The sequence below is a fragment of the Pipistrellus hanaki genome (assembly GCF_964339955.1).
Source record: "Pipistrellus hanaki genome assembly, chromosome: 20".
Taxonomy (NCBI): domain Eukaryota; kingdom Metazoa; phylum Chordata; class Mammalia; order Chiroptera; family Vespertilionidae; genus Pipistrellus; species Pipistrellus hanaki.
Window position 1 is genome coordinate 10,154,038 of NC_140522.1, and position 25,417 is coordinate 10,179,454.

The window sequence follows — 25,417 nt, forward strand, 5'->3', positions numbered from 1 at the left end:
CAGACGGGGAAACTGAGGCTCACACAGGCAAGCCAGCCAGCAGGGACACTGCCTGGAGCCTGAGTCTGAGTCCGCAGCCCCCTGTTGGGCTGGACCCGGACCCGCTGGGAAGAGGAGGAGGAGAAGGAGGAGGAGGAGGAGCAGGAGGAGGAGAGAAGTGGGTGCAGGCGAGCTGGGAGCCCAGCACAAAACCCTTTTGTCTGAACCGCTGCTCTCTGTCCCAGAGGCTGGGCTCTCCGCCTCCAGCGGTTTGCTAGGATCCTGGGTGACCACGTGGCCTCGGCCTGCAGTCAGGGGTGCGCCCAGGGGCCCTGAGACCCCGGGGGACGTCACACACTCATGCCGGCGTGACTCATGGGGAAACACATCTGGAAAGAGAGAGGAGGAGAAATTGTCCCTCATCGTCCTTTCAAAAGGACCGTGTGTGTCCGGGATTCCCTATCCTCTGAGGGGTCTTCCCGCTCGGCCCACCAGATCCCCCCGCAAAGGACTCCTTGTTCCCCACAGAGTGACCCCCACCCCACCCTGCACCCTGCCAGCCCCTGACCTGAGCCTGGGCACCAGGACACACCAGGACTCTTCCCCCGCCCGCCCAAGCACCACGGTGCGCCCCTGAGCCTGTGCCCAGGGCGAGGGCAAGGGCGCTGCTCCAAGCCGAGCCACACCGCCCTCCGCGGTGAAGAAGCACACGCCATTCTGCCAGGTTGCTCAGTGGTTAGAGCATCGCCCCAAACACCAGAAGGTTGGGGGTTCCAGTCCTGGTCGGGGGCACACCTAGGTTTCAGGTTCCATCCCCAGTTGGGGCATGTAGGGGACACATCTGAACCATGTTTCTCTCGCACATTGGTGTTTCCTTCTCTCTCCCTTCCTCTCTCTCTCAAATCAGTAAGACCGTCTGGCCGGCGTGGCTCAGTGGCGGAGCGTCAAACTACGGTCCAGGAGGTCAGGGTTCGATTCCTGGTCAGGGCACATGCCCGGGTTGCAGGCTCGGTCCCCGGAGTGGGGCGTGCAGGGGGCAGCCCATCCATGAGTCTGTCTCTTCATTGATGTTTCTCTCTCTCCCTCTTTCCCTTCCTCTCTGACGTCAATAAGAATATATTTAAAAAATAAACCCTCTGGTGAGGATAAAACAAAAAGGACGCCGGGACACAGAATCCAGGGCATCGCCTCGGCCCAGGACCCCGCCTGGGTCACCCCGGAGGACACAGGTTGAGGGACCTCTGAGGTGTCTACCAGGCTCAGAGAACAGAATGCTGCTAGCCTGAGCAAGCCTGATGTCTCGTGTAGCCTCAGTCTCCCCATCTGCACAGTGGGTGCCAGCCCAGCCCAGCCCCCAGGGGAGCTGAACTGTACCCAGCAGGCAGCGGGAATGTCGGGGTTTCCTTCTCGCTCTCCTCCCCAGGGGAGCCGGGAAGGCACAGGCCCGCGGGACCAGCAGTGAGGGGACACATCCCCGCTCCACCCCGGGCCACAGAGCCGGCTCGGCCCCTCGTCCTGCCGGAGCCGGGCCGGCTGAGCCCAGGCTGGCGGTGGCCAAGGTCAGGGCCCCGGGTCTGCAGGCAGGTGAGCAGGCTCCCGGCCGGTGTGGGCAACCACGGGGTCCGGGCTGCCTGTCGCTGCCTGAGCCGGGTCAGCAGGCAGGGCTGCGTCCTCGGTGGGCGCTGGTCTGATAGTGCGGGCAGCGTGGAGAGCAGCTGCAGGCAGCATCGGGGAGCAGCAGGTCACCCACAGAAGCCTGGCCCCTCCCGCCATGAGGGGTCGGACAGAGATTGTGTGGGAAAGGAGCAGAGGGATAGGGATGGGGTGCAGAGTGGGCGGCTCACAGGCCGGCCTGGGGGTGTGCCAGGCCTGGGTGTGCCAGGGCCGGGGCTGCGGGGTCTGCAGCAGGCGGTCACGTCTCCATGAGGAAGGCGGCTCCCGGTCACCGGGAGGAGGCCCCGCTCCCAGGAGAGCTCCCAGCTCCCCGGGGGCAGCTCCCGGCCAGCGAGGAGGCGCCTCTGTGACAGAAGGCAGCAGCCCGGCTAGCCGGCGCGGTCAGCGTTTCCTGCAAGCAGGGCTGGCCCCCGTGGCCTCCCTCCGCCCCTGACAGAGGGACCGCCCGGGGCGCGGGCATGAGGGAGTCCCCGCCGCTCAAGCTGCCCGCGGAGGGGGTCGTGGGGCCTCTTGTCTCCGTTCTGGGCCGCATCACGGGTTTGCCCTCCAACCCCCACCCCCTCTGCCTGCCCGCAGCTCTCAGGTCCCAGCCTGGGCCATCGGGGCCCGGAAACCCGATCGCTGCCGAATTAAATACCGAGAGAGAGAACCCAAACCTCAGAAATCCTCAGAAAGCACACGGCCTTCCTTCCCGGCCGGAGCACACGGGTCTGAGCGTCCTGGGCTTTGCTCCAGCCCCGCTGGCCGGCCTCCGAAGGGGCCTGCAGACGCACGTGTGACATGGGGCCTGCAGACACACGTGTGACATGGGGCCCTCAGACGCACAGGTGACGTGGGGCCCTCAGACGCACAGGTGACGTGGGGCTCTCAGACGCACAGGTGACATGGGGCTCTCAGACGCACAGGTGACATGGGGCCCTCAGACGCACAGGTGACATGGGGCCCTCAGACGCACAGGTGACATGGGGCCCTCAGACGCACAGGTGACATGGGGCCCTCAGACACACATGTGACATGGGGCCCTCAGACTCACATGTGACATGGGGCCCTCAGACGCACATGTGACGTGGGGCCCTCAGACACACAGGTGACATGGGTAAGGTGACCAGACGTCCCGCTTTTGGCGGGACAGTCCCGATTTTTAACAATTTGTCCCATGTCCCTCGGCATTTTAAAAAAGTCCAAAAGATTTAAAAGATCCTTTCTAAAAATCGGGGCTTTTTTAAAACGCCGCGGGACAATCTGTTAGAAAGCGGGACGTCTGGTCCCCTTAGCCATGGGCGCGCAGACAGGGGCACGGCCAGAGGGGGGCTGCTGGCGCTCGCCACCGGCATGGTGCCCAGGGGAGGCCGGGACCCAGGCCTGCTCGCCCTTGGCCGTGCAGTGAACTTGAACCCTGGGCCCCTGGCCGCCCGGACCAGCCTGGCTCGCCCCACAGCCGCGTCTCAGGGCCCTGGGGATCCTCGCGGCCATTAGGTGCCCCTGAGGCACCGTCACTCACAGGGGCCGAGCAGCCTGCCTGGCCCAGGGCGGAGCCGGGGCATGTCCCCTCCTGCTGGGTCCCCGGGCCTGTGCCCGCGGCTCCGGGGGCCCCTCCGGCTGGGGGAGGAGAAAAGGAAGCCGGCATTTCTTTGGCCTGCTGTGCCCAGTTCCTTCCTGACCATCTCTGTCCGCCTCGCACCCATCAGGGGGAGCGGGGGTGCTGGCTGCGCAGCTGCTCTGGGCCGGGTCACCCCCTGATGTGTCCCCCTAAAGCGGTGACAGAGCTCGGGCTGGCCTGTGGCCTCCGACAGGAAGCGACCAGCCTGGGGAGAGGCTTTTACTCTCAGTCGCTCCCGCTGAGTTCTGGAATGGGCACTCGGCCTGGCGCAGGGGGCTGGGCAGAGGCCTGGCTGGGCCTCAGTGGCGCTGTTTGGCCATGCGCGTTCTCAGGCCCTGAACCTCACTGAGCTGTGGGTGAGCCGGGCTGGTCCGAGCGGCTGCCCGGCCGTGGCTCAGGCGCGGCCCGGAGCCCAGGCCTTCTGGACTCGCCCCCGCAGGGCACTGACGGGAGACACTGGCCTGGTGAAGCGCCTGCCTCTCGGGGTGAAGGGGCTTCTGGGAAATGGCTTTGAGCAGAGACCGGTGTGGGTCAGTGGATAGAGCATCCGTCTTTGGACTGAAAGGTCTCGGGTTCGATTCCGGTCAAGGGCATGTACCTTAGTTGCGGGCACATCCCCGGTGGGAGGTGTGCAGGAGGCAGCTGGTCGATGTTTCTCTCTCATCAATGTTTCTAGCTCTCTATCCCTCTTCCTTCCTCTCTGTAAAAAAAAAACAATAAAAAAGAAAATAAGCCCTAACTGGTTTGGCTCAGTGGATAGAGCGTTGGCCTGCGGACTCCAGGGTCCCAGGTTCGATTCCGGTCAAGGGCATGTACCTTGGTTGCGGGCACATCCCCAGTGGGCGGTGTGCAGGAGGCAGCTGATGGATGTCTCTCTCCCATTGATTTTTCTAACTTTCTATCCCTCTCCCTTTCTCTCTGTAAAAAAACCCAATAACATTTATATTTAAAATATAAATATATATATATATATATATATATATATATATATATATATATATATATATATAAAGAAAATGCCACGAGATGCCCTCCTGGTCCTGGAGGCGGAGGGGGCCGCAGCAGGAACCCAGCCTGGCGCCGGTGTCCGGGGAGGAGCCTGGGCCCCGGAGCTCGGGCCCGGCGGCCTGACAGCGGGGAGCTGGTCAGGGCTCTGTGGCCGGCGCCCGGGCTCTGACCTCTGTCCGAGGCGGTGCCCGCTGGCAGGGACGGGGGCCTCGGGGGAGAGGGACGTCTGAGCGCGGGAACGCGCCGACCTGCCCGTCCACCCGGCGGCCGGCTCCCAGCTTGGGGTTGTTTTATATCTTTAATTTCTATGTTTTCATTGATTTTCAGAGAGGAAGGGGGAGATAGAAACATCGCTGATCGGAGAGAACCGCTGATCCACTGCCTCCTGCACGCCCCGCACTGGAGACTGAGCCTGGCACCCGGGCACCTGCCCTGACCGGGAATCGAGCCGTGACCTCCTGGCTCACGGGGGGCGGTTAACCACTGAGCCGCCCAGCCGCAGGGCAACGCCAGCTTGCCTGTTCACGCACTCACGTGGTGGTGGCGGACGTGGCTCTGGCCGATCTGCCGCCGGGGAGGGCTCCCTCAGTCCCTCCCGACGTGCCCGTGGCTCATCCACTGGCCCCACGCCTCTCCCAGCATCCTTGGCAGCGAATTCCAGCTCTAATTTGATTTAAACGTGTGCGCGCGGACCCAACAGCCATATGTGATTACACTCACCGTCACGGACAGGAGCTCCGTGCACCAAAGGACTCACCGACAGAGCGCCGGGCCGGCCGGGCGCAGAGACCAGACTGGGCGGCAGCAGGCCGGTGTGGGACCTGGAGCAGAGGGAGGGCAGCTGGCCGGGACCCGGAGGTGCCGCACGTTGGCAGGGTCTGCCCTGCGCCCCGGGGCCCCCCGCGCCCATGGGGGCGCCCAGGCGCTGAGCTCCCTGCCAGGCCGACGGCGCTCGGAGCCACTGGCACACACACCGAGCCAGGAGTTTCCGGAAGGTGTGCCAACGCGACCGAAACACACAACTCGATTCCCACCAAATTGTGTGTCTTTGTTTCCCCCCCGGATTCTCACCCGGATTGTCAGCCCCGAAAACAAACACCGATCCATTCCCAGAAAAATATTTTCCCAATAAAAACCCACTCTGCGAAAGTTCGCCCTGGTTCCTTCAAAACCGTGTGCGAGACACTGTCAACCGGAGCGGCTTCCCTGCTCCGTGAAACCCCCGCCGGGCATATGCACTCAAATGCCACCGCTCCCGCCGCGTGTTCGCACGGAGGACACGCGACCCCCGCGAGGGCTCCTCACAGGGGGCCCGGGACCCCCGACACCCCCGGGCCTGTCCCCCCGGGACCCCGACACCCCCTGCCCTGTCCCCCCGGGACCCCCGGGACCCCCTGCCCTTTCCCCCCGGGACCCCCGACACCCCCTGCCCTGTCCCCCCGGGACCCCGACACCCCCTGCCCTGTCCCCCCGGGACCCCGACACCCCCTGCCCTGTCCCCCCGGGACCCCGACACCCCCTGCCCTGTCCCCCCGGGACCCTGACACCCCCTGCCCTGTCCCCCCGGGACCCCCGACACCCCCTGCCCTGCCCCCCCGGGACCCCCGACACCCCCGACACCCCCTGCCCTGTCCCCCCGGGACCCCCGACACCCCCGACACCCCCTGCCCTGTCCCCCTGGGACCCCCGGGACCCCCTGCCCTGTCCCCCCGGGACCCCCGACACCCCCTGCCCTGTCCCCCCGGGACCCCCGACACCCCCTGCCCTGTCCCCCCGGGACCCCCGACACCCCCTGCCCTGTCCCCCCGGGACCCCCGACACCCGCTGCCCTGTCCCCCCGGGACCCCCGACACCCCCTGCCCTGTCCTCCCGGGACCCCCTGCCCTGTCCCCCCGGGACCCCCGACACCCCCTGCCCTGTCCCCCCAGGACCCCCGACACCCGCTGCCCTGTCCCCCCAGGACCCCCGGGACCCGCTGCCCTGTCCCCCCAGGACCCCCGACACCCGCTGCCCTGTCCCCCCGGGACCCCCGACACCCCCTGCCCTGTCCCCCCGGGACCCCGACACCCCCTGCCCTGTCCCCCCGGGACCCCCGACACCCCCTGCCCTGTCCCCCCGGGACCCCCGGGACCCCCTGCCCTGTCCCCCCGGGACCCCCGACACCCCCTGCCCTGTCCCCCCGGGACCCCCAACACCCCCTGCCCTGTCCCCCCGGGACCCCCAACACCCCCTGCCCTGTCCCCCCGGGACCCTGACACCCCCTGCCCTGTCCCCCCGGGACCCCCGACACCCCCTGCCCTGTCCTCCCGACACCCCCTGCCCTGTCCCCCCGGGACCCTGACACCCCCTGCCCTGTCCCCCCGGGACCCCCGACACCCCCTGCCCTGTCCCCCCGGGACCCCCGACACCCGCTGCCCTGTCCCCCCGGGACCCACAGGCCCGGCCTCCCCTCCTGCTGTCACCCCGCGTGTCCTTGTTCTGGAAAGGCTCACACGGCTCCGTCCGCCCTCCCCTCGCCCTGCTGCTCTCGGTTCCCTCTGTCCTAGCCCAGCGGTCGGCAAACTCATCCGTCCGCAGAGCCAAACACCAACAGCACAAGGCCTGACATTTCTCTGGAGAGCCCCATTGTGTAACTTAAACTTCTCCTAAGGCCGCTTCTTCAACACAGCCTCGCCCAGGCCGTGGTCCTTTGTGGAAGAGCCACCCTCAGGGGCCAGAGAGCCGCGTGTGGCTCGGGAGCTGCAGTTTGCCGACCCTGGTCCTAGAGCTCGTGGGAGAGGAGAGACGGAATCTCGGAATCTCGTCTCGCTCCGGGGGAGACTTGCGTTTCGCAGCGTACATCCGCCATCGCGACCCTAAAGGGAGCTAAATATTTGAGTGCAATTAGACAAGTGAACAAAACACTGAATATTGCATGCGGCGCGGGGAGCAGGGGCTCCTGCCTGTAAAAGGCTGCGGCTCCGGCTCAGCAACCCCAAATGTCAGGGCGTCTGCCGCCCGGCGCCTCCGCTCCGCAGCAGGGCCGCCGGCTGGGGTGGCGCTGTCTGTCCCCGGAATCCTCTGCCTCCGTTTACCGTCCTGCTCCTCCAGGCCCCTGCCCCGGGCAGAGGGCGGGACTCCCGGGCCCGCAGAGCTGGAGGCTGCGGACCCCGGACCCGAGCCTCAGAGGGAAGCCGGTTAGGGAGCTCCTGGGGGGTGCCAGCCCTGGGGCTGCGCGGCCTCTGACCCCTCCCTCCTGGGTGTGGGTGCCCTGCCTCCCTCCGCGTCCCAGCCCCTCATCCCGCCCCAAGATGCTGTTCCCAGGAGCCTAGGAGTCAGGCCCTCACTGCCCCCACCCCCCACACAGGCCCCCCACCTGTCCAGTGCCCTCCTGGCTCCCCAGCTTCCCCTTCCAGCCCAGCTGGCCCGTCACTGTCCGCCCGGGTGTGATGGGAGGATGAGGAGCTGGGCCTGCTGACCTTGCCCTGACCTCCTGTCCCTGCAGCTGCAACAGCGGGTTCCAGGAAAGGCTGTGCCCAGACAGGGGTGAGGGGCCAGCGGGAGGGGTGAGGGCCCAGCCGGAGGGGTGAGGGCCCAGCCGGAGGGGTGAGGGCCCAGCCGGAGGGGTGAGGGCCCAGCCGGAGGGGTGAGGGCCCAGCCAGGGGTGAGGGGCCCAGCCAGGGGTGAGGGGTCCGGCGGGAGGGGTGAGGGGTCCGGCGGGAGGGGTGAGGGGTCCGGCGGGAGGGGGGAGGGCCCGGCGGGAGGGGGGAGGGCCCAGCAGGAGGGGTGAGGACCAGCCGGAGGGGTGAGGGCCCAGCCGGAGGGGTGAGGGCCCAGCGGGAGGGGTGAGGGCCCAGCCAGGGGTGAGGGCCCAGCCAGGGGTGAGGGCCCAGCGGGAGGGGTGAGGGGTCCAGCGGGAGGGGTGAGGGCCCAGCTGGAGGGGTGAGGGCCCAGCGGGAGGGGTGAGGGCCCAGCGGGAGGGGTGAGGGCCCAGCGGGAGGGGTGAGGGGCCAGCGGGAGGGGTGAGGGCCCGGCGGGAGGGGTGAGGGCCCAGCTGGAGGGGTGAGGGCCCGGCGGGAGGGGTGAGGGCCCAGCAGGAGGGGTGAGGGCCCAGCCAGGGGTGAGGGCCCAGCCAGGGGTGAGGGCCCAGCCAGGGGTGAGGGGTCCAGCGGGAGGGGTGAGGGCCCAGTGGGAGGGGTGAGGGCCCAGCGGGAGGGGTGAGGGCCCAGCGGGAGGGGTGAGGGCCCAGACAGGGGTGAGGGCCCGGCGGGAGGGGTGAGGGCCCGGCGGGAGGGGTGAGGGCCCGGCGGGAGGGGTGAGGGCCCAGCGGGAGGGGTGAGGGCCCAGCCAGGGGTGAGGGGCCAGCGGGAGGGGTGAGGGCCCAGCGGGAGGGGTGAGGGCCCAGCGGGAGGGGTGAGGGCCCAGCAGGAGGGGTGAGGACCAGCAGGAGGGGTGAGGGCCCGGCCGGAGGGGTGAGGGCCCAGCGGGAGGGGGGAGGGCCCGGCGGGAGGGGTGAGGGCCCAGCAGGAGGGGTGAGGACCAGCAGGAGGGGTGAGGGCCCAGCCAGAGGGGTGAGGGCCCAGTGGGAGGGGTGAGGGCCCAGCCGGAGGGGTGAGGGCCCAGCCAGGGGTGAGGGCCCAGTGGGAGGGGTGAGGGCCCAGCCGGAGGGGTGAGGGCCCAGCCAGGGGTGAGGGCCCAGCGGGAGGGGTGAGGGGTCCAGCAGGAGGGGTGAGGGCCCAGCCGGAGGGGTGAGGGCCCAGCGGGAGGGGTGAGGGGTCCAGCGGGAGGGGTGAGGGCCCAGCGGGAGGGGTGAGGGCCCGGCAGGAGGAGTGAGGGCCCAGCCGGAGGGGTGGGGTGGGAGGAGGGGGTGGCCATCCCCAGGGGAAGGCGGCTTCCCTGTGTCCCAGACAGCGTGGGGGCCGGGCCCGCTGGGCAGGGAGGGGGTGAGCCTGGGGCTGGGCTGCAGCGTCCCCAGCTCTGCGGATGGGCCTTCCAGCTGCCCTGCAGGTAGAGACAGATGCTTCTCCCCGAGCCCGGGGCGGGCTGTGACCTGCACATGGACGGGGACAGGGCAGCAGCAGGACGTGGGGTCCACCTGCAGGGGCAGCTGGGGGGCTGGGGCCGGTCAGGCTGGGCCCAGAGGTGCCCCCGCCCGGGTTTGGGGACAAACCGACAGAAGGGGCTCTGCTGGGCCTACAGCTTGGTCACCGGGAACCGCTGAGCCACCCAGGGACTCAGTCTTAAAGGTCACACCTCAGACATGCCTTAGACCACGCCCTAGACTTTCCATTCCAGTAATTACAGGCTGCTGTTCCTGTGATTGAGCCCCTAGCCCAGGGGTCGGCAAACTCATCAGTCCACAGAGCCAAATATCAACAGCACAACGATTGCCATTTCTTTGGAGAGCCACATTTTTTAAACTTAAACTTCTTCTGACACCACTTCTTCAACATAGCCTCGCCCAGGCCGTGGTATTTTGTGGAAGAGCCACCCTCAAGGGGCCAAAGAGCCGAGTGTGGCTCTCAAGCCGCAGTTTGCCGACCACGGCCTTAGACCAGAGGTCAGGGCCTGTGGAGAGAGGCTCCCGTAGGACTCAGAGAACAGAGAGGGTGGCCACAGTGCTCGCCCACGGAGGGCACTGACAGGTGCCCTGGACCCCCCTCTCCCCCCCTGACCTGCAGGGCAGCCCCGATGGCTGCCACTGTGGCCACCCCACCCCGAGGCCTCAGCACCCCGAGGCCTCCCCACCCCCAGGCCTCCCCACCCCGAGGCCTCCCCACCCCGAGGCCTCCCCACCCCGAGGCCTCCCCACCCCGAGGCCTCCCCACCCCGAGGCCTCCCCACCCCGAGGCCACCCCACCCCAAGGCCTCCCCACCCCAAGGCCACCCCACCCAGAGGCCTCCCCACCCCGAGGCCTCAGCACCCCGAGGCCTCCCCACCCCCAGGCCTCCCCACCCCGAGGCCTCCCCACCCCGAGGCCTCCCCACCCCGAGGCCTCCCCACCCCAAGGCCTCCCCATCCCAAGGCCACCCCACCCCGAGGCCTCCCCACCCCGAGGCCACCCCACCCCGAGGCCATGGCACCCCGAGGCCTCGGCACCCCGAGGCCACGGCTGGGGCTTGGCTGACAGGCAGGAAGGCCGGAGGGCGGGGAGAAGGTGGCGGGGCTGACCCAGGAGTGAGAAGGCCGAGCACCTGGTCCCCGCACAGCGGACCGCTCGCTGCAGCTCGGGAAATCAGGCCTCAGCCCTGAGGGGAGGGGAGGGCAGGGAGCGGGGTGGGCGGCATCAGAGCTTCTCCGCCTCCGACCGGGGCGCAGGGTGGAAGGGGCAGGAGGGGCCGCGCTGGGAAATGTCCTGGGGGCTCAGCCACTGAGGGCGACACGTGCTGGGCGGCGGTGACGTAGCGGGTCAGCGTTCCTCCTGTGGACGGAGCTCCCCACTCACGGGCCCTGGGCAGAGGGGAGGGCAGCTCCCACCCAAGCCGAAGGCACAGGGCCTGGCCCGGCCCACGGGGCTCAGGGGCTGAGCACCGACCTGTGAGCCAGGAGGTCTCAGTTCGATTCCCGGGCAGGGCACAGGCCCGGGGTGTGGGCTCCATCCCCAGTAGGGGGCGTGCAGGAGGCAGCCGATCAATGACTTTCTCTCATCATTGATGTTTCTCTCTCTCTCTCTCTCTCTCTCTCTCTCTCTCTCTCTCTCTCTGTGAAGTCAATAAAAAATATTTAGAAAACAAAGCCTTGAAGTGGATGCTGGGGCGGGAGTGGGGTGACTCCGGCCTGTCCACGCTGAGGACCCCACGTCTGGACCCTCCCGGGTGGGCCCAGAGCCCCCCGCGGGCAGGGGTGGGGCCTGCTGAGGGTGGGGTGCTGGGTGGCCGGCCCCCAGGACTGGTGCCGAGAGCCACGTTCCCCGGAGCTGGTGCGGGAAAAGCCTGCCGTCCTTCCTCCGGCTTCTCCCCCTGACCTCGCCCCGACGGTGCCCGTGACGCGTGACCTTTCCCGTTGGAAACACACCGTGGACGTGAGAACAGACCCCCATCCCCGCCCCCCAGGCCAGCGGGCAGCCCGGGGGCGAGGGGGAGATTCACACATTTCTGACTGCCCGGCCAGGCCCATCAGGGCCGCAGAGGGAGGCCCGTGGGAGGGTCAGACGGAGCCGTGCAGCCCCGGGCCGAGCATCCCTGAGGACAGAGGGCCCCTCTGCCAGCGCAGGGCCCGGGCACCCCTGCGGCCGGAGGGCAGAAGCCCCGGGCAGCTCCCAAGAGAGAGTCCCCCAGGTCTGCACCGCCCCCCTTCCTCCCCCGGCCGGCCAGCGCACATTTTGTAATTGCTGTGCCGAAACCCCTCTATCAGCCTGGAGACCTCTGTGAGATGTAAACACCACCTTTCCTCTTTCTGAGAAAGTCAGCAGTCCAGGGCGCTAGGCGGGCCCGGGTCCAGGGGTTTTGGGGACAGACCCAGGGGCCCCCCTTCCCCAGCCCCAACCCCCTCCGGCCTCTCCCCCAGTCTCCCCTGCACCCCCGCCTCCAGACCAGCCCGCACCCCGCTTTCTTCCCCCCCTGACTCCCTCCTGCCGCCCTGCCAGGACCCCACAGTCACCCCATTGTTCCACCCGACCCCACAGTCACCCCGTTGTTCCACCCGGGGGAGGCCCCCACCTGCCGGCCACCCCTCTGCACCCCACACTCACCCCTCTGCACCCCACACTCACCTCTCTCGGGACTTCTGTTTGCACACAACGGGGTGGCTCTGAGGATGGGGCCAGGGCACTGAGCATCTCAGCAGTGAGTGGCCGCCTCCTCCCAGGACAGGGGCCTCCCCGGCAGGAGGGGGGACCCTCAGGGCGCCCTGGAGGCTTTGGGGCCTGGAGAGGGCCTGACCCAGGCCCTTGAGAGCCGCAGCCCTGGCTCTGCCCGCAGCCCCGCCCCGCCCCCGGGACTTCCCGCGGGGCCGCTCATCAGGAAGAGGGGCCACACCTGCACCCTCTGCCAGGCTCACCATCCAGCCGAGCTCGGCGTGGAGCCCAGAGGCCTCTGGGAGCCTCAGCGCCGTCTCTGGCTTGGCCTGAGCCTCTCCCTGAATCTACAAACATCCTTCAAGCCACCCGAGGCCTCTCCCACGCATTGGACAATAAAAACGAGAAAAAGAAGCGGGAATGCTGACCTCTGACCTCGCTGTACGCCTGGCCCGGGCTGGGAAAGCACAACAAGCAGCTCACAGGTGCCGCCTCTCTGCCCCTCAGGCCCAGGGCACCTGCGGGCAGGGCCGACCGAGGCTGCAAAACAGAGACCCGGCCGGCCCAAGGCCCGCATCGCGTCCTGATTCACCTGCAGGGGTGAAAGCTGGGAGGGAGGGGTGTCCCCTGAGCTCCCCATCCAGTCCCCTCACCCCGGGGCCTCCCCCACAGCACAGAGGCGGACTGCGTGCTTCCCCGCGCAGTTTGCACTGAGAGGCGGGCAGCGGGACTCACGTCTCTGACCCGTGACTCCACAGCCCGACCTCCCTGACCAGTGGACGCATGGACACCGGCTTACCACCGAGAGCCCCTGGCACCAGACCCCCTGGTCCTTCCACCCGCGGGGGAAGGTTCCGGGGGGAAGGCCTTTCTGTGCGTTACCGTGAGTGGTACGCAGCCACAAAGCTGGCGGTGACCCAGGCAGTTCCTCGGGCACACTCGGCCTGCACCGGGTTTGCTCGCTGTAACGTCGTTGGAGCCGTTTTCAGGCGCCACACCCTGGCAGGAGTCAGCATCTCCTTCTGTGGACGGGGAAGAGACGGGGATCCGGCCACGCATCTCACACGGCTCTTACCCGAGATGCAGGCGTCCGTCTGCGCTGCAGATGTAAAGCATCAAACAAGGGGCCCGGCCCGGCCCGGCCCGCGTGGCTCGGTGGTTGAGCATCAACCTATGGACCAGGAGGTCACGGTTCAATTCTTGGTCAGGGCACATGCCCAGGTTGCAGGTTCGATCCCCAGTGTGGGGCATGCAGGAGGCAGCCGATCCCTGATTGTCTCATCATTGATGTTTCTATCTCTCTCTCTCTCTCCTTCTCCCTTCCTCTTTGAAGTCAATGAAAATAAATTAAAAGAGAGAGAGAGAGAGAGAGAGAAATGGGCCCTGGCCAGGTAGATCAGTTGGTTAGAGCAGTGGTAGGCAAACTCATTAGCCCACGGAGCCAAATATCAACAGCACGACGATTGACATTTCTTTGGAGAGCCACATTTTTTAAACTTAAACTTCTTCTGACGCCACTTCTTCAACATAGCCTCGCCCAGGCCGTGGTATTCTGTGGAAGAGCCACCCTCTATGGGGCCAAAGAGCCGCATGGGCTCGTGAGCCGCAGTTTGCTGACCACTGGCCTTAGAGCATTGTCCCGATACACCGAGTTGAGGGTTTGATCCCCGTCAGGGCACGTACAAAATCCACCAATGATGCATAAGCAAGTGGAGCAACAGATGGATGTTTCTCTCTCTCCAATCAATAAACTTTTTTTTTTAAAAAGAGTTCACCTTATGTTCTTATTCCACTGGGGAAGGTGAGTTGCAAACTCTCCATCCCGTCGGCTACATTCACTTCCTACATTGACATTATTTCCTTTGAATTTCCTTTCCATTTCCTACATTGACAAATAAGACATGATTTCCCTCCAAATACCAGGGAGAAGACAAATCACATGGAAGGACAGGATCTATTTAAACGTCCTCTTTATTTTCATTTTTTTTTTTTTTTCCAGTGACCCAGCATGCCACAGTCTGATGGCTGACCCGGATGGAACAGTGGAACCAGTGATTTACAGAGAATATTTACATTCATCCGATCCACACGGGACCTTGCCACAATGCACCCAGACTCCCCGGGGCCCACCTCCGGCCGGGGCTGGACCTCCCCGTCTCTGGCTGGAGCGTGGGATTCTGGAGATGGCTTCGAGTCACTGCACGTTTACATCTGCTCATGTGTATGCGATGGGTGTCACACGTATGGGTTTCAATAAACGAACTTGGGAAAGACTCGAGTGGTGATGCGGACGTTCTACCATGTAGTGATGGACAGGACACACCGAAAAGGCACATATTGTAACCAGGCCGCAGGGCGCGGAGGACACACGGTGTTCTTCCTGCCTCCCACGCTCCTTCCCTCTCCGCCGCCCACAGAGCATCCTTCTACCCTGCCTCCTGCCTCCATCCGAGACACTCCGCTGACCGCATCCCGCTAACCTGAAGTCCTCAGTGTCCTCCTCTCCTCGCTGTTACCCTGTTTCCCCCAAAATAAGACAGTGTCTCATATTAATGTTTGCTCCCAAAGATGCGCTAGGTCTTATTTTCAGGGGATGTGTCTTATTTTTCCATGAAGAAGAACACGGTACACATTTATTGTTAAATGAAAATAAAGGAAGTTTATTACCTGTGTACGGTACGGTAGTCCGGTAGTTGTCAACACAGACCAGACAAACTGTGAATCCTACGGTATCAAGAATTTACTCGTTTGTTCAATGACAATCATGTCATCATCTTCTGGAACATCATCATCGCAATCCAATTCCTGAATTTCCTGGTGAATTTCTTGTGACTCCATTTCCTTCAGAATCAGTGGACCAAATCTCTCATGTTTAGCAATAGCATTCTGAGACAGAGCCTAGGGGGGGCCTTATTTTCGGGGGGATGCCTTATATTTCACTCAGAAGGAAACCTGTAAGTAGGTCTTATTTTCGGGAGGATGTCTTATTTTTGGGGAAACACGGTAGCAACAATCACAGACAGACAGGCCTCTCCGGCTGGCCAGGGGGCTCATGCTCCTTTCCCAGATGCCCTGTTATTGAGGGGCCTGGGAATGCCCAACCTCCCTCAGTCTCTGGACACAGACCATCCGTTCAATCTCAACCGGTATCTCAGCTACACACAGGCCCCCCGATGCTTTGAAGGGGTACAGCGGGACTGGCATGCCTCATTGTCCTTGAGGATGGGACCGGAACCGGACAGGCAGCTGCCACCAGGGCAAGTCCCCGCTCTCGGGCTGACCTCGGGGCCAGTGACCCCCTGCCACTGTCCCCAGCCAGGCCTCTCGGGGTCACCGTGTGGGGCTTTGGAGGGGGGGGGGGGCGCCCGCACAAAGACCACGGGAGCCTCTCCAGCGTGAGGTTCCGGCCCGAAGGAGCAGAGCCTCTGCTCGGAGTCAGGCGGTTTCGGTCTCACCCACCGCGCTGGAGATCAAGGCTGTGGCATAAGGGATGGACGTCGTCCCTAATTCTGGTCTAGGAGAAAATGACCTAAGAGTCTAAAAATAGCACCAGAGAAAACCAGAGGTCACTGATTCCCGCCTCCCGGACCGTCAGCCCCGTGGTGTGGGGAGGGGAGCATCCGTGCGGATGCCCTGGTTGGCGTGTGGCGGCCACATCCACATCCGACTTGTCTAACTTCGGTCCCTAAGCCGGTCCTCTGTCCGGCCGAATCCCAGGAGAGCCAGGCCCCACAGGGGCACTTTTATGAGGTAACGTCAGAAAAAAGCTCCATCGAGGACCCCAGGTCCATCAGACCACGGTCCAACTCCTGGCTCCTCCATCCCCGTCACGTCCACGTTTACTGTGCTCCCCGTTCCAGAAACAGGTGCTCCGGGAGGAAGGAAGCTGAGCCTCATGTGGCCAGGAAGACATCACCGATGAGCCACACGGCTTCGGCCCTGGTCCAGACCGCCTGCTGGGGAGGTGGGGAGGGTCTCACACCGGGGGCTACGCTGACCCTGTGCCGGGAGCTCCCCTCCCTGGGACATAGCCTCTGCCAGGGCTGCACAGCCACACACCCGCCGTCTTACTAGACGGATGGACTCAGCCCATGTGTGACTGGAGCTACAAGACATTTATACCTTTTCCTGCCACGTCTTATCCCAGGCCGGTGACTACCAAGTGGAGCTCCTGAAAACCTTTTTTTTCCCCCCCAGAAAAGGCCAGGATTCCGTTTTCTGCGATCCCAGAACCACATCCAACAACAACAACAAGCGGAGAAGTAGCGGATTGACACAGTGCTTTATTCAGCTGTCTGTACGGGGGGGACACGGGCACCCCTGGCCGAGACGTGTAAAAATACTAAGGATGTACAGTGTACAAAAACAGGTCCTCGTCCTCAGTTCACATCCATGTGGGCCGTGGACTCGGGGGGTGGGGGGAGACGGTTTCGGGGTGACCGACAGTCGTGGGGAGGACACAGTTCCTTGGGCTCGTCGCGGCGTCCGCCGACACCCTTCGCCGGTGACGAGATCTTGCGCGGATCTAACGAGAGAACTGGCAAGGTCAGGAGAGGTCACACACAGACGCTAACGCTACGGGGAGGTGACCGGACGGCCAATGGAGAGGTTCTCTTTTTTATTTAAATAAATACTTTACATTTCATGCTCGCCTGCAATGCACTCCCAGGAGCAGGAGGAGGAGATTCTACCGGAGACGGTACGAACAGTAGCAGCAAAGTGTGGACACTGAGGTGTGTGGAGACCCTGCAGTTAGGAGGGGGGGCCCTTGCTCCGTCCCCCGGAGAAGGGCCCCCCCCCGAGAGAACAGTCAGCTTTAAGAAGCCAGAGAACCCCCTCCTCCCCCAGCCCCCGGTGGGGACGGGAGGTGGGGCCCGGTACTGGACGGTGCGTGCGATCAATCGCGTGGGAAGCGAAGCTGTGAGCTGCCCTGCCCGCCTCCACGGGGCGGGGGCCGAGGTCCTCCGAGGGGGCAGAGGTCACGGGCGTCAAGTTCAAGGTGGCGCCCGCACCGTCCCACCTGCGCTGAGGATGACTCCGGGGTTCGGGCCTGGCCACGGGCGGAATCCAAACCATGAGAACCCCTCTGCCTATGCCCCTCTCTCTCCGCTCTGCCTCCGGCCGGCTGACTGACATCTGGGAGCCCGAGGAAGGGTGATTCTCAAGATCAAGGCCAAGGGAAGACCTGGGGGGACCCTAAGGAGGCCTGGGGGTCGGCGATGGGCCCGGGCACCGGCAGGACCGGGGCCGGCGGTGAGGAGTGGCCAGCCCGGGCACTGTCAGTGCTGCCTTGGGTCTCTAGGCCGCGACCTTGGCCGAGGTCATGGGAACCACCTTCGTGTTTGGAAAGAAACGAACAAGAAGAAAGCTACCGATGTGCTTAGTGTGTGGAGTCCTGCCTCCCACGGAGGGAGCCCAGGCCGTGGGCAGCCAGTCCCAGCTCTCTCCCCTTCCTCTCACCTGTAGTTCTTGTTTTTTTTTGTTTTTTTTTAACCAAATGAATGCAAAGACAACGTACAAGACATACCTTCTAGTCTACCTTCTTGTCCATGTGAAACATTCAACATAATTCCAAGTGGGAAAACAAACAAAAAAAAAGAATTGAGCGATATGTGTGTAAGAATGAACTACCAATGACTGCAACTTCCTACTCGATACTAAGGATGGACCTCACTCAGGTGGAGATATGAAAAATCAGAATAACGTCTATGTGGAATATGTCTTAGCTGCCTTAGGAAAATGCCCTTTGACCCCCGGCGGTCCCAGCGGCCCATGCTCCCGGCGCCGCGGCTAAGACAGCTGCGTGTGAGTATGAGGCACCCCTCTCGGCCATCGCCTGCCCCCCCGTGTCCCCCCCTCGGTCACCAGCCTGCGTCACACCGTGGCCTTCCGTGTGGGAGCTCAGAGAGCTGAACTGAAGGAAACACACCTCCAGGATCGCCCCCCCAGGAGGCCCCGGCCTGGGTCTCCTCGGCTGCTTTGGAAAAGGTCAGCTCCTAGCACCAAAGGGTTTAGTCTGAAGATCGTCGTTGATGGAGGAGGAAGATGAGGTTTGCATACGCGCTCCCCACCCCCTGCCGGTGGGGGCAGAGGAGCGTGGGGACGGGAGTATATACAGAGAGAGGACGGCTTGGAGGTGTTCCTTTTGTGTGTTGTTTTGTTTCCCTGATGGCTTGATTCGGCGATGAATGTACCATGATCAGAACACACACACACACACACCGGCTCTTAGCTTCCCCTGCCTCCGTGGCCAGGACGTGCGATGTGTCCACTAGGCCGGGTGGGTTCACTCGGCGTCACTCCGGCGTCCGTGTGTGTCTCTGCTCTGGCGGCCGGGCCGTCCCGACACCTCCCTTCTCGGCGGAGCAGACAGCAGCCCGGTCGGCGTCGTGACCCCCTGGGCATGGGTGAGCTGGGACGTTCTCGTTCTTAGCACCAAGGGGTCGGCGGACAGCGTCTCTTCTCCCGGAACCAGGTCCTACCCGGCGAGTTCCGTCCCGGAGCCTCGACAAAGTCAAGGTCAAAGTCGTCTCTCGAAGGAAAGGGAAGGCGCAGGGTCCTGCGGGCGGGCCCGTCCCTCGCCCACGGGGCAGAGGGAGCCGCGGCGGCGCATCTGCTCCGGGTTACGTCGGGGCTGCGTCTGCGATTCTCGTCACTAAAAAATAAATACTACTGCGAGAGGAACAGAGTCACGAGAGGACATTCGAAGCTCTGATGTCCGAGGAAAAGCCAACTAACACGGAACTGCAACGGAAGAGGAAAACAGACACGGCGAGCGCCCGCGGGCCTCGGGGGGACGCGTTGGGGTGACGAGCGGGACCGTTAGGCCCGCCTGCCTTCTTCGGCCGTCAGAGGCGGTCGGTCAGGCGACGGGATGCGGTTTCCCGGCGCCAGGGAAGCGGTGCTCTCTGGGTGCCGATGCCATCGGCGACCTTGGAGTGACCTTGACCCGGCTGCACATCTGCTTCCTTCCTTCCTTCCTTCCTTCCGTGTTCCTCTGCCGTCTGCCTGGGAGGCCTGGACGTCCATGTCTTCCTCTATGGGATCCAACGGGATCGTGGATGCAGGCGCCGGGAGAGGCCACACCCTGCCCGACGGGCAGTCCTCGTAGACCTTCCTGACGGGCGTGGGCCGGAGGGCTGTGGCCGTGGCCGTGACCGCCGGCTGCGTCAGGCTCTGCTCTGCCACCGGGCTCCCCCGCACCGGCCCCGGCGCGTGCACACAGCCACCCTGCCACCGCGGCTCACTCTGAATCACACACTGCGTCTTCTCAGGCTCGTTAGGTTCTGGTGTAGCTGCTAGAGAGTTAAAAAAAAAAAAAATGTACCTAGCGTCCGTGTATCTCGTTGACCCTCCGCTGCCGGAGAGAGAGAAGCCACAACCGGGAGGCAGGAGGCGCCAGCGGGCGGGCGGGCGGACGGGCGGCGTGGGCTCATGGCTCCCCGGGGCCGGGCGGCGACCTCGGAGAGTTGCTCTAAGAGTGAGACAGCAGCAGCAACAGCATGAGACCTTTAGACTGAGATACAATTTCATGCAAAAAAACGGAAAGTCGAGTGTATTTGCGTATATGTGTGTTCTCAGGTGGGTGGAGGCGGCGAGGGCGGGGCCGGCCAGACGGTCGGTCTGTCGGTCGGTCGGTCGGGGTGTCTGGAGGCGCCCGCGGAGGGAGGGGCCGGACTGCCCGCCGTCCCGCAGCCGATCTCGGGGTGAGTCTCGGGCAGCAGCGCGGGGCCTACTCGCGGCCGCTCGCCGAGTAGGAGAACTGAGGGAAGTGGGGCCGGTTCTCGTTGTCCATGCCGTCCTCATCATCTGCGGGCAGAAAAAGTCATTTCAATCTTATGCTTGTTTTTGTTTTTTTTTAAAAAAGTATGTGTTTTTATTGACTTCAGAGAGGAAGGGAGACGGGGAGAAACATCAGTGATGAGAGAATCACCCACTGGCTGCCTCCTGCACGCCCTCCCCTCCCAGGTGGGGATGGAGCCCACAATCCAGGCGTAGTGTTCCCTGACAGGGAATCGAACCGTGACTTCCTGGTTCATAGGCTGATGCCCCACTACTGAGCCACACTGGCCAGGTGACACTTGCTTTTGGCAACACCAGCTCTGGTCCGTACGGTCCTAACTTCTAGATCACATGTGTCAAACACAAGGCCCGCGGGCCAAATCCAGCCCGCCAGGCCTTGCAATGTGGCCCGCACCGCGCTGTCATCACTGCACTGCGCTGTCAGTTTGTGACATTGTCAGTTTATGACTGTTCAGTAAACCATTCGGCCCGCGATTTAGGCTGGATTTTAGATTTTGGCCCCTTCTCTGATTGAGTTCGACACCCCTATTCTAGATAATGAAGATGCAGAGGCAACAGCTTCTAGACACTTGGGTTTGTCCATAAAACACACAGCAGGGAAACCTATTTCAAACGCCTCCCTTTTCCAAACACGTGATCTGTGAGGACATGATACTAGCAAGTCACCTCCTTCATGACACACACAGCCTGAGACTCAATAACCTGAGCGCTACGGAGGGAACCAGAGTGTTACATGAATTAGAAGGGCCCCCCAGCGCCAGTGGGCTCCCGAGACTCCTGACCAGCTCCTGAAATTGATCTCTGAAATGTCAGTGCTTTCCGTCCCGCGCTTTAGCTGTGACTGCGAATACAGCGCCAGGATTCCGTTTCATCTGGGCCCGTGCGGGTGTTTAATAAGAGTTCACGTCTATTGTACATCTGCTACCTGCCCTGCCCGTCTGGCCGTTTTCCTAGGACCGAATGTGAGACCGGAATGGAGAGAGAGAGAGACAGGGCAGGAGGCTGCGCCAGCACCAGGCCCGGGGAACGGATGGGAGGCCCAGGCAGCTGCTGGCTCCGGGGCCACTCCCCCCTCGTGTCTCGGGATTCCTGTGTGGGAAGGATTGTCATGATCTCAGATGATGGGACAGAGGAGGGACACCCCAGTCGGGGTGCTGGCCTTCACCACAGCTTCCCCTGCGCTTCTGCTCCCGGCCCCGCCCCCGGGCTCCCTGCCTGAGGGGGCCCCAGGAGGTCTCCCCCATTGGATTGCACGACCACAGTGAAGGAAGTGAGGAATCCCTCAAATGCCCAACCTGCTTTTCCTCCAGCAGAACCCTCCCCTGCCTCCAACGCACACGCACAGCCTGCTCCTCCTGCCCAGCCTCTCGGGGGCGCCCGGCGGACGGGAGAGAGGACCGGCCAGACTCCCGTACGGGCCGAGGCGGGCGCTGCAGATAACGCTTCCTGCTCTTCTGCCAGGCTCGTCTTTTCTGCCTTCTACTTCTTTTTTTTTTTTTTTTTTTTAATCCTCACCCAAGGATATTTTCCCATTGATTTTTAGAGAGTGGAAGGGAGAGGGAGAGACAGAGAGAAACACGATGTCAGAGAGACACATCCATTGGTTGCCTCTGGCAGGCCTGGGACCGGAATAAAACCCGGGACCCTTCGATCCGCCCGTGAGGCAGCGCCCTGGTCCTGCTCCCTGCAAGCGGCCCACGCGGGGCCCCTCCCTGTGGCCACGCACTTCTGGGTGACGCTGAGCCTGAAGGGAATCCACCTCCTGCTGCTAAGCTCTGCTCAGGACCAAGCAGACGCACCTTTCCAAGGCACTGCCGTCCGCGGTGCTGTCAGCCCCGCCGGGCACACGGGCTGCGGATGGTCTGAGACACATCACGTCAAACCCCCCGGAGGAGAGGCGGCGGGAACCTAAAACATCCCGACTCTGACAGGTGCCAATCACGTGCCAGAGAACCCGTTGCTGGGCGTGTCTCTGCCAGGGAAACGAATTAAACCCATTTCTGACGGCTCAGAACCCTAACCCTTGGGGGTAACCCCTTGCCTCCAGCATCCTTAAAGCCCTGACGTCCCTGACCTTGCAGGCCTAGGAGAGCGAGGCCGTAGGCCATTGCACTGCACAGACAGGCGGGTGGGGGTGGGAGGGGCCAGGAGCAAGTAGCAGTGACAGCGCGGCGACCTACAGGCCACACACGGTCCGCCCCGTCGGGGCGAGCACCCCGTTGTTCCCGCTCTGCTGAGGTGCACAGGGAGCAGTGTGACAACGAGCAGGAAGGAGGCTAGAAGGACCCAGACCGCACACATCTGGAGGAAGAAGCCGGAGGCTCAGGCCACGCCCGCCTGCACCCCTGCTCCCGCGGCCCCTCTTCTCGGGCCTTTCCCAGATGCCATAGGGGCCGCGGAAGCTTCTGGGTCACCGGCCCCTCCTCCCGCAGAGGGCAGAGACAGGAGCGCAGGAACGCCAGCGCCGCCCTCCAGGCTGCCCCGTAACTAACACACACCGGCAGGGTGAGCGGGTGGGCGGGCAGCTGTGAGAGGGTGCAGGCCCAGCCGAGGAACCCCCAACTCGCACCCCCCACCCAGTGCACGAATGTCATGCACCGGGCCTCTACTCTAGTATCTAATAAAAACAACTTTTTTTTTTTCTTCTGTTATATCAGAGTGTTATGAATCGCCTTCAAGGTTTACTTACATTTTTCAGGTGGTGTTATTGTAATAGTCTGAGCTGTAAATTCTTCATCAAAATATCTGGTATCTGTCTCAGATGTTACTTGAGGCTTAAAAGGAGGTACAAGCTGTACAAAGAAAGAAAAAGTACCGGAGAGCAGATTTCAGTGCAGGGAGATTAACTTTAGGATACAACTGAAGAGCAGGGAACGAACTGGTGAGTGTAAGGGACGCGATGATGATCCAAATTTCCTTTTTTGTTTCTCCTGTAACCCACGAATTATTTAAACTTCAAATTTCCAAATACTTGGGGATTTTCCATATATCTTTCTGTTTTGATTTGTAAGCCAATTCCCTTTCATCCTAAGAGCACGACTTAAATTATTTGCATCTTTTAAAAATGACAGGGTTGCCTAGCCAGCGTGGCTTAGTGGTTGAGCATCGACCTATAAACCGGGAGGTCATGGTTCGATTCCCAGTCAGGGCACATGCCCGGGTTGGGGGCTCCATCCCCAGTAGGGGGCACGATGGAGGCAGCTGATCCATGATTCACTCTCATCATTGATGTTTCTCTCTCTCCCTCTCTCTCTCTCTCTCTCTCTCTCTCTTTTTCTCTCTCTCTCTCTCTCCCTCTCCCTTCCTCTCTGAAATCAATAAAACTTATTAAAAAAAAGAAAAAAGAAATGATCATGGAAATTTTTTTGGCTAAAGTGGAATAATATCAGAAAGAAACCTGCATGTCCAAGGAAGGAAGAGTATTGCTGAAGAAGAATCAACTGTTTCACCATACTGAGTAGAATTTCAAGGTGTGTTTTGGGAGTCAAAATTATCAATAAGATTGTGTGCTAGAAGTTCAATACTCAATTAAAGGATAGGTTAAAAAATGAAAAATACCATGCTATTATTAAATTTGACTCACATTTTTTTTTTTGGATGCAAAATTCATTTTAGCCACAATAGACAGACACCGTGGCTTGAAGATAACCTACCTTTTTATCGTATACATCTTGCCAGTTTACTCCGGAGAAGAAACTGTGTCTCATAATTTCTTTTGAATCGTCTGGTCCTCCGCCAAGGCTGTGCAGACAGGAATAAAATTAAATGAGCATGAGACACTTGCACGAGCCAGTGCAGAACGCAAGTCTTTGTGAAATGTGATTTTCTGTGTGGTAAGTGGTTCTTGTGATGAATAGCTATAAAAAAATAAAAACCTTTCGGTGTAAGACCTCATTTCCCTATTATGCTATTTATTAACAGGAACTCCTCTCAAGACCGGACGGTATCTGAAAAGAGCATGGGCTTTGGTGATACACCAGAACCAGCCAACCATCTCCGGAACTTCTGGCATGTGTGACAATGAAAACCTGCTTACCCTCAGTTTACTCCTCTGTAGAATGGGGGTGATAATCCCAGCCCGGTGGGTTATTACAGGGATTAGAAATCAGTAAGTAACTAGCACAGCGAGTGGTAGCTGTTATCACTGTCAATTCTATAAGCCAATATCATCATCTTAGAAAGCCTCTAGTCTAAATGATCGACAAAACAATCAATCAAGCCCTGACTTAAGAGTGTTTGCCAATTCTGATGATGTAAATACTACTCCCAGCAGGGCCAACAGTAAAATGTGACAAAATTATTATGGAGGGATGAGTTTTGAGTATTTATTACCTTTGATATTAATATTAATTTATAAATTTATATATCTTAGTTCTTAATTTTTTTTAATTGATTTCAGAGAGGAAGGGAGAGATTGAGAAAGAATCATTTGCCTCCTGCAGGGCCCACACCAGGGATCAAGCCAGCAACCCGAGCATGTGACCTCCTGGTTTATAGGTAGACACTCAACCACTGAGCCACACCGGCTGGGCTATATAACTTAGCTTTTATTTTATTTTTATTTTTTATTTTTTTAATATATTTTATTGATTTTTCACAGAGAGGAAGAGAGAGGGATAGAGAGTTAGAAACATCGATGAGAGAGAATCATCGACCAGCTGCCTCTTGCACACTCCCTACTGGGGATGTGCCCACAACCAAGGTACATGCCCTTGACCGGAATCTAACCCGGGACCTTTCAGTCCGCAGGCCGATGCTCTATCCACTGAGCCAAACCGGTCCCGGCTAACTTAGTTTTTAATAATGACTGCGTTGAACAACCAGCTCACACGATTCTTGAAATGTAACAACTGGCTCTTATGAGCTGGCACACGGGCTCGAAAGCAAACATATAGTTGAGGAAAACCGCCAACTGTGCCACCCTACTGAGTCCTGGTAATCATCAGGTATAAGGGATGCGGGATGGGAAGAATGCATTTTCTCTTTGCCTGTACGTCACCTCTTCATACCAGTCCGTTCTCCAGACCAGCGCCAGGCTGGAGAGCTGCGGGTCCCTGACTTCCTCCATGTCTTTGAGTCTTTGTCATCATCACCAAGTTCTACTTCTCGCCCGAGACCTCTGCTGCAGGAAGGACCCCCTTATCTGGACCCTGCGGACCCTCTCTCACCTGCTCTGCCTCCCTGCCCCGGCCCTCCCTGCTCCCCCCATCCACCCAGGACAGCCCGAGGCACCTTCTCATAACACAAGCCAGGTTACTGTCCTTTAATAACTCAGTGGCATCTCATCCTCTTCTGAACAAAGATCAAACATTTTCTAAGCAACGGAAGGTCCTTCCAATCTAACATGCCAGCTTCGTCGCCCCATGTTACCCAACTCCCATTCCACACTGCGAGCAGCCGCTTACCCCGTGGTCACTGGCGATGCCAGCTGTTCTTTGCATGTCATTGCTCCCGGGAACCCCTGTGCAAACCCCAACCCCTTCTGAGCCAGCTCAAAGCTTCCAACCCCCCAGACGGGTTAATCATCTCAAAGGCAACTTCTGCGTGGTGTGACCTGAGCATCATGAGTACACGCTTTGTGCCCCATCTATTTCTCAAACCCCCAAACGGGGGGCTACTCGGTTCATCCTTGCCTTCC

The 25,417-nt window shown here is 61.5% G+C and overlaps 2 protein-coding genes across 5 annotated transcripts in view; one reads left to right on the forward strand and one right to left on the reverse strand.

Moving 5' to 3' along the window:
• Nucleotides 1-17,577, forward strand: part of SDCCAG8 (SHH signaling and ciliogenesis regulator SDCCAG8) — a 191,577-nt gene extending 174,000 nt beyond the window's left edge. The window contains exon 18 of the mRNA XM_084868881.1: nucleotides 13,976-17,577. Within this exon, the coding sequence (XP_084725007.1) occupies nucleotides 13,976-13,978 (3 nt within the window). The 3' untranslated portion in view covers nucleotides 13,979-17,577. The remainder of the gene's footprint in view (nucleotides 1-13,975) is intronic.
• A 1,926-nt stretch (nucleotides 17,578-19,503) lies between these two features.
• The window catches only part of AKT3 (AKT serine/threonine kinase 3), a 168,747-nt gene continuing 162,833 nt past the window's right edge, over nucleotides 19,504-25,417 (reverse strand). For all 4 annotated transcript variants that reach the window (XM_084868910.1, XM_084868908.1, XM_084868909.1 and 1 more), the window contains 3 exons: nucleotides 23,433-23,520; nucleotides 22,469-22,571; nucleotides 19,504-19,785 (listed from right to left, as the gene is read on the reverse strand). In XM_084868910.1, the coding sequence (XP_084725036.1) occupies nucleotides 19,709-19,785; nucleotides 22,469-22,571; nucleotides 23,433-23,520 (268 nt within the window). In that variant the 3' untranslated portion in view covers nucleotides 19,504-19,708. The remainder of the gene's footprint in view (nucleotides 19,786-22,468; nucleotides 22,572-23,432; nucleotides 23,521-25,417) is intronic.